The following is an 8,073-nucleotide window of genomic DNA, read 5'->3' on the forward strand; positions in this document are numbered from 1 at the left end:
GCAGGATCTGGATTTTGTGAAAAAACAACTATGAGCCTCTCTCCTGGGGAAAAACATACAGAGTTTCACTTATTAAACTCTTTGCAGAATGTATGAAGAAGTGTTGGATGAACATGTTAGGTGGGGATGAACCTAGCTGAAGGCATCCTGGTTCCCTTCCTCTTGTTGCGGCCCCAGGCCTTGGGTCCCATAGTCTTCCTTCCTTCCCCAAGACGCATGAAACAGAGGTGGAGTAAAGATCAGCTTTATTATTGGCATGAAGGCAGGGAGGTGTTGATAGTGCCAGGCCCTTCTGCAGGCAAGGAGGCAGAGGGCTTGTCAGCCAGCACTAATCCTCCAAGTTGGCCCTCCCAGTGAGGTCCAGGGTTCCAGGTGCCTCTGGCTTAAAGCAGAAGCAGTGGGTGAGCAGGTGAGCAGACTGTGAGGCATTGCATATGTGGAATCCTCAGGGCTGCTCTGGAGCTGGAGTCCGGCTGGGGTTGGCAGAGGGTGGGGGCCGAGGCTGGATGTCTCTGGTACGCATATAGGACAGCAGCTGCTCCGGGATCTCGGCCAGCACATCCTTGGCCAGTCGGGCCATGCTCAATACCTGGTTCCCCGACCGGTCAACATAGTCTCGGAATGGGACGAACTGGGTCAGGCACAGACAAGAAGATAAAAGCCATGACCAGGAGAGAGGCATGGGGGTGCAACAGGGAGGCTTCTTTTTTGATCCCCAACATCTCTCCAACTATCACAGTATCTCCCTCCCCACATCTTAAGCAGTTTTCTACATTTGCTGTCTCTCCACCCACTTTTTTTCCCACCTTTTATTCACCCTCAACCCATTCCAGTTTGGCTTCACATAGTCCATTGAAGCTGCTCTTGCTGATGTTGTCAGTGCCCTGTATTGCTAAATCAGTCCAGTGGACAGTAATTTTTAGTCCTCATCTTGTTTGACTTCTGTTTAGTTTTCCATTACATTTGACCATAATTCTTCTGGACGCATCCCACTCTTAACACCACACTCTTCTGCCTTCTTGCTTACCTTTCTTGAAGCTCCCCCCTCCCACCATCATTCCTCTGGGTCTGCTTGCTCTCTAAACCTGGTCCCTTCTCTCTCTCAGCTCTCTTCCTGGATGATTTCATACACATCCATGACTTTAAAAATTGTTCCCTGGAGGAAAGTAGAGCAGGCCAGGTAGTAGGGAGAGAGACTTGGAAAGGAGGGAGCAGGGGAGACAAGGGGCAGGGACCAGGGAGAAGGGATCCTGAGAACAGGAGGAGCCCGGAGAGATGGAGTTGGGGCAAGAAGGAAGAGGAGTCTGTGAGAAGGGGCTGGGAAAAGAGAGAGGACTAGGAGAGGGACTTGGGGAGAGGAGGAGAAGAAATGAGGTGTTGGGGGAGAGGAGCTGATAAGGGGAGAATTAAAAAAAATTCTGTTTCCTGATGACTGCCGAATTTATATATCTATCATGACCTCTTTTCAAAAAATTGTGTTTTATTTTTATTTAATTTTTATTTTTCTTTTTGAGAAGGAGTTTCACTCTTGTTGCCCAGGCTGGAGTGCAATGTCACTATTTTGGCTCACCGCAACCTCCGCCTTTCAGGCTCAAGTGATTTTCTTGCCTCAGGCTCCCGAGTTGCTGGGATTACAGGCATGCACCACCACACCCAGCTAATTTTGTATTTTTAGTAGTAGAGACGGGGTTTCTCCATGTTGCCCAAGCTGGTCTCAAAACCCCTGGTCTCAAAGAGGTCCTCCTGTCTTGGCCTCCCAAAGTGCTGGGATTATAGGCATGAGCCGCCATGCTTGGGCTCATCCCTGACCTCTTTTTAAAGTCCAGAGCCACATATTTAGTTGCCCGTATTACCTCTCCATTCAGTTGTCACGGATACTTCGAACCCAATGTATGTATGTTCATAACTGAATTCTAGCTCTTTCTGCCAAATCTCCTCCTCTAGCTTTCTCCTTCCCAGCAAATGGGATGTCATTCACCCAGTTGCTTAAGCTGGAATACTGAGTCATCCTTGAAGCCTTCCTCATTCCCCATCAACATCTAATCATCAGGTCTTGTAACATTTTCTTCTTAAATATCTTTTGAATCCGCCACTTTCTCTCCCTCCCCACTGTTTCCAGCCAGATCTCTATCACCTCCCCTCTACTACTTCAAAGGCTTCCTCATTTATGGGTCTACCTGCCTTCTCTCTTGCCTTGCTGCTGTCCACCTTCCATGCAGCAGCTAGAGAGATCCTTTAAAAATGCAAGTCTGACCATCTCACTATCCTATGTAAAATTCTTTAAGAGCTTTTCAATTCTTTTATAACAAACCCCCAAATTTAGCCTCCCTTCTCACACTTACCTGCTACCCTAGCTTCTGCTTTTTCATTGATCGGGCCAGTTCTTCTGAGCCTCAGAGCCTTCTCACATGCTGCTCCTCTCCCTATAATGCTTATCCCCTCCCTTAGGTCTCAGCAAGCTAAATAACCCTTTCCTGACTACTGTACCTATGTTAGGTCCCTGTTACAGCCTCTCACAGTGGCATTTGCTATTCCTCTGGAGTACTTATCACAATCAAATGAGATATTTATTTGTGTGATTATTTATTGTTAATTGCCTCCACTAGAGTGCAGGAGCCTTGGGAATCTCCCAACCTACACCATGGATGTACCAAGGTTGCAGCAACCTTCCTATTTGTCAAAAAGAATGTGTTCAAGGAATGAGAAAGGATGAAAGAGTGACAGGGAAGAAAGTAGGAGACTGAGAAGGTAACAAGTGTGAGTGGCTCCCAATTTAGCCTCTTCTTCTCACTGTGCCTCTCAGCTCCACAATCTCTCCCAGGTCAGGTCTACCTGAACGATGTCCCGCTCTGCGTAGCGTCCTCTAGAGGACACGCGCACATCATCACCGTCCAACTCTTCCATTGCTGCAGAAAAGACACCCCTCAGCTCAATGGCCTCTCCAGCATACCCCATGCTTCCCCTTCCCTTTGAGCTCCCCTTTGGAGTCATCAGGAGAATGCTTAATGCTAGTGTTCAAGTCCTATGCCTTCCATGAAGTCCATCCTCTCAGAACCCCCGGGGGAAGTATTAGTATCATCAGCCTTGGTTCTGATAAGGAAGCGGGTTCAAAGAAGGTCTGTGACTTGGTCAAGGCCCCACAGGGGTATCTACCTTGTCTCTTCTGTGAGGCAGGCCCAAGTATCCGACCCCTTCCCACTTTTCTCCTCAGTTCTTAGTCCCATTCAGGGACACCCCATCGTACTCACCCTCAAACATGGCCGGTCCTACACCGACGATAATGATAGACATGGGCAGTGAGGAGGCCTGTGGGGGAAAGAGGGTGAACAGTTGGGGCAAGCAGCCATCACCAGGGAGGTAACTATTAGGAGAAAATTCTCCATGTATGTGTGTCATGGTTCTGCACATCTTGCAAGCAGAGGCATTGATTCTCTCTGACCCAGACTACTTTTTCAAGGATGTTTCTATATCAATCAGCCTTGAAATATTCAGTATTGCCGGGCGCGGTGGCTCACGCCTGTAATCCCAGCACTTTGGGAGGCCAAGGTGGGCGGATCACGAGGTCAGGAGTTCGAGACCAGCCTGACCAACATAGTAAAACCCTGTCTCTACCAAAAATACAAAAAATTAGCCGGGCATGGTGGTGGGCGCCTGTAATCTCAGCTTCTCAGGAGGCTGAGGCAGGAGAATCACTTGAACCTGGGAGGTGGAGGTTGCAGTGAGCCAAGATCGCAACATTGCACTCCAGCCTGGGCGACAGAGCGAGACTTTGTCTCAAGAAAAACAAACAAACAAACAAAACAAAAAAAGAAAGATTCAGTATGTTCCTCTAGAGCAGAGGGCATATTTGCCTACTGTCCAACATAGTTTTAAAAAAAGGTCTCACTGGAGACCTTTGGAACAAAAGGCAAGCATGCTTACTGTCCATTATAAAAGACTCAAATTCCCTATGCTCAGGGTTCCTCTTCTGTAATGCAACCCACAGTGGCTGCAAGTGTCATCTGTCCCTCTTCACATCGTCCAGTGGGAACCAGGACTTAGAGAATTCAAGCAAATGCTAATACTCCAGCTACTGCTTTTGCTGGAAATCAAAGTCCTCTGTCTCTAATCCAAGAGTCCTGTGTCTTCTGCCAGCATCCATGAAACTGGCAGGCTAACTTGTTATCTTGCAAGGAGGATAAAATCTTAGCCTCTTCACAGTATTAACATTACTCCTCCCTGCCAAGCCCTCCTCCTCAGACTCACGCTGACGATGGCCTCCTTGGTCTGCATCATGTCAGAGATGACCCCATCAGTGATGATAAGCAGAACATAGTACTGGGAACCATCAGAGATCTTGGCTGCAGCCCTGGATGAGAGGCCAAATCAGAATCCAGCTGAAAGCCAGACAGGCCAAAGGAACACCTTACCTCCAAAGCTTCCACAGCCAGTGGTGGACAGTGGGAGCTTCTGAAACCCATGCTCCTTCCCGAGACCTGGCAGCCTGCCCCTGCCTCTGCCTGCCTCCCTTTCTCTCTCTCTTTCTCTCTCTCTCTCTGTGTGTGTGTGTGTGTGTGTGTGTGTGTGCGCGTGTGTGTGTATGTGTGTGTGTATTTTTGAGACAGAGTCTCACCCTGTTGTCCAGATTGGAGTGCAGTGGTGTGGTCTCAACTCACTGCAACTTCCGCCTACCCCAGGCTCAGGTGATCCTCCTACCTCAGCCTCCAGAGTAGCTGGGACTACAGGCATGCGCCACCACGCCTGGCTGACTTTTGTATTTTTAGTAGAGATGGGGTTTTACCATGTTAGCCAGGCTGGTCTCAAACTCCTGACCTCAAGTGATCTGTCCGCCTCAGCCTCCCAAAGTGCTGGGATTACAAGCATGAGCCACCACGCCTGGTCTGCCTTCAGTAATATTTATTGAGCACTTACTATGGTAGGTACTGAAAATACATGAGGAGAAAAAAATAAATCCCTCCCAGCCCTCTGGAGTAAGGCAGACATTAATCCAAGAATCACACAAAAAGGTGTAAAATTACCACTGTGATGAGTGCTGTGATGGAAGGGACACTGCTATGACAGGGTACAAGGGGGGATCCTGGCCGGGTGCAGTGGCTCACACCTGTAATCCTAGCACTTTGGGAGGCCAAGGCGGATGGATCACTTGAGGGCAGGGGTTCAAGACCAGCCTAGCCAACATGGTGAGATCCTGTCTCTATGAAAAATACAAAAATTAGTCGGGCACCATGGTGGATGCCTGTAGTCCCAGCTACTCAGGAGACTGAGGAAGGAGAATTGCTTGAACCCAGCAGGCAGAGGTTGCAGTAAGCCCAGATCACACCACTGCACTCCAGCCTGGGGGACACAGCAAGACTCCATCTCAAAAAAAAAAAAAAGTAAATAAAAAGAGGGGACCCTGATGTGACCCAGAAAGTCAGTGAAGGCTTCTTTAAGAAAGTGATGTTTGAGGATAGAGAGGCTAAGTGAAGGAGGAGAGGGATCTTTCTAGGAAGAGGGAACAGCAAGGACAAAGGCGCTGTCTTGGGACTAAAGGACAACTCCCCTCTCTGGAGGACAGAAATTGAGGGAAGCAGACTGGGCCATGTGGCTGAGGGAGCATAGAGCTTAGACCCCACAGAGATTTATCAACCCCTGGCAAGATTTTGATGTGTATACATGAGCAAGAGCAAAGACTGAAGGCTTCCTTGCTTCCCTGTCTCTCCTATTTATTCTCTCTCCCTTCTTCCCTCTGCTGACCACATGTCATTGCCTGGGCTGCTGGGTCCCATGCAGTCCTCCCTCAGCCAGTCTAATAGCTGCTTCCAGAGCTCCTTTTCCCTCTCTCACTAGTCTTTGAATCCAAGATTGTTTTTCATCTGAAAATGACTGCAGAAGTCATTGAGTCCAGTCCCTTTATTTTGCATATTTGAAAAAAAAAAAAAAAAAAAAAGACCTAGAGAGGGCACAAAGGCGGTGGCAGACACTGGTCTCTTGACTTCCAGTCTCCAGGCCTGTGTGGATTGGAAAGGATGGAGCTATGCTGTCCAATAAGGTAGCCTTAGCTGCATGTGGCTATTGAAATTTAAATTAAATAGAGTTAAACATGCAGTTCCTTGGTCACCCTAGCTACTTTCAAGTGCTTCATATCTATATGTGGCTGGTGAATACGATATTGGCCAGCATAGATACAGAACATTTCCATCATTGCAGAAAGTGCTATTGGACGGTGCTGTATTGAAACCTGATCTCAAAATGTGAGGAGAGGCATGGAGAGGTTGTAGAATTATAAAATAGCTTTGGGGACAGGTGGGGTGGCTCACACCTGTAATCCTAGCACTTTGGGAGGCTAAGGCAGGAGGATCACTTGAGGCCAAGAGTTTGGGAACAGCCTGGGCAACATAATGAGACCTGGTCTCTACAAAAAAATTTTAAATTAGCGGGCTTGGTGGCACATGCCTATAGTCTCAGCTATTCGGGAGGCTGAGGCAGGAGGATTGCATGAGCCCAGTGAGCCATGATTACACCACTGCACTCCAGTCTGGGAGACAGAGTAAGACCCCAACTAAAATAAAAATAAAAATAGGCCGGGCATGGCGGCTTACCCCTGTAATTCCAGCACTTTGGGAGGCTGAGGTGGGCGGATCATGAGGTCAGGAGATCAAGACCATCCTGGCCAACATGATGAAACCCCGTCTCTACTAAAAATACAAAAATTATCTGGGTGTGGCAGCGTGTGCCTGTAGTCCCAGCTATTTGGGAGGCTGAGGCAGGAGAATTGCTTGAACCCGGGAGGCAGAGGCTGCAGTAAGCTGAGATCTCACTACTGTACTCCAGCCTGGGTGACAGAGGAAGACTCTTGTCTCAAAAAATAAATTAAATAAAGTAATTTTGGCTCAGTTTGCCTAGGCTGAGTGGGAATGGGTCATGATTCTCTCTTTTTTTGAGACAGTCTCACTCTGTTGCCCAGGTTCAAGCAATTCTCCTGCCTCAGCCTCCTGATTAGCTGGGATTACAGGTGCTCACCATCACGCCTGGCTAATTTTTATATATTTAGCAGGGACAGTGTTTTACCATGTTGTCCATGCTGGTCTTGAACTCCTAACCTCATTTTTCAGGTCTTAGGCTAGATGTTACATCCTCAAAGCCTAACCTCAATGCATTTTAGTAGTTTAAACCTCTCTCTCCGCTAGAACAGTATCCTATTCTCTGCTGCCTGCTCAGCACCCAGCTTGGTGCCTGATACATATTAGGTATGCAATTGGTATTTGCGAAATGAGTAAGTGACAGGAAAAGGTACCAAGCCAGGTCTCTGAGCAGACTGGGGCCAGAATTCAGGCTGAGGCTGAGGCTGCCTTGGCCTCCCAAAGTGCTGGGATTATAGGCATGAGCCACCACACCCAGACAGCCACCATGCCTGGCCATGACCCTCCTTTACATCACCTACTCACTTCCTGAATTCTGGCCCCAGCCTCCTCAGAGACCTGGCTTGGTACCTTTTCCTGTCACTTACTCATTTCGCAAATACCAATTGCATACCTAATGTGTATCAGGCACCAACCTGGGTGCTGAGCAGGCAGCAGAGAATAGGATACTGTTCTAGGGGAGAGAGAGGTTTAAACTACTAAAATGCATTGAGGTTAGGCTTTGAGGATGTAACATCTAACTTAAGATCTGAAAAATGAGTTGGATTTAGCCAGGTGGTGATGGGGGGTAGGGTGGGGTGATGGGGATGGGAAAGTAAAGGGAAAAGTATTCCAGAGAGAGAGAATGGCAAGTGCAAACCACGAGGAATTGCATGTAGAACTATAGCAGAGAAAGCTGGACCTGGTGGCTCACATCTGAAATCTCAGTGCTTCGGGAGGCTGAGATTGGAGGATCCCTTGAGCCCAGGAGTTTGAGACCAGCTGGGCAACATAGGGAGACCCTGTCTCTACAAAAAATAACAAAATTAGCCTGGCATGGTGGCATGCACCTGTGGTCTTAGCTATTTGGAACGCTGAGGTGGGAGGGAGGATAGCTTGAGACAAGGAGTTCAAAGCTGCTGTGAGCTATAATGGTACCACTGCACTTCAGTCTGGGTGACAGAGTGAGACC

The 8,073-nt window shown here is 48.2% G+C and overlaps 1 protein-coding gene across 3 annotated transcripts in view; it reads right to left on the reverse strand.

The window, feature by feature from the left end:
* Positions 1–228: 228 nt before the first annotated feature.
* The window catches only part of CPNE9 (copine family member 9), a 26,253-nt gene continuing 18,408 nt past the window's right edge, over positions 229–8,073 (reverse strand). For all 3 annotated transcript variants that reach the window (XM_017501561.2, XM_017501560.2, XM_037728871.1), the window contains 4 exons: positions 4,246–4,348; positions 3,249–3,306; positions 2,833–2,906; positions 229–631 (listed from right to left, as the gene is read on the reverse strand). In XM_017501561.2, coding sequence (XP_017357050.1) covers positions 446–631; positions 2,833–2,906; positions 3,249–3,306; positions 4,246–4,348 — 421 coding nt within the window. In that variant the 3' untranslated portion in view covers positions 229–445. The remainder of the gene's footprint in view (positions 632–2,832; positions 2,907–3,248; positions 3,307–4,245; positions 4,349–8,073) is intronic.

This window comes from Cebus imitator, unplaced genomic scaffold (assembly GCF_001604975.1).
Source record: "Cebus imitator isolate Cc_AM_T3 unplaced genomic scaffold, Cebus_imitator-1.0 Scaffold281, whole genome shotgun sequence".
In the NCBI taxonomy this organism is placed as follows: domain Eukaryota; kingdom Metazoa; phylum Chordata; class Mammalia; order Primates; family Cebidae; genus Cebus; species Cebus imitator.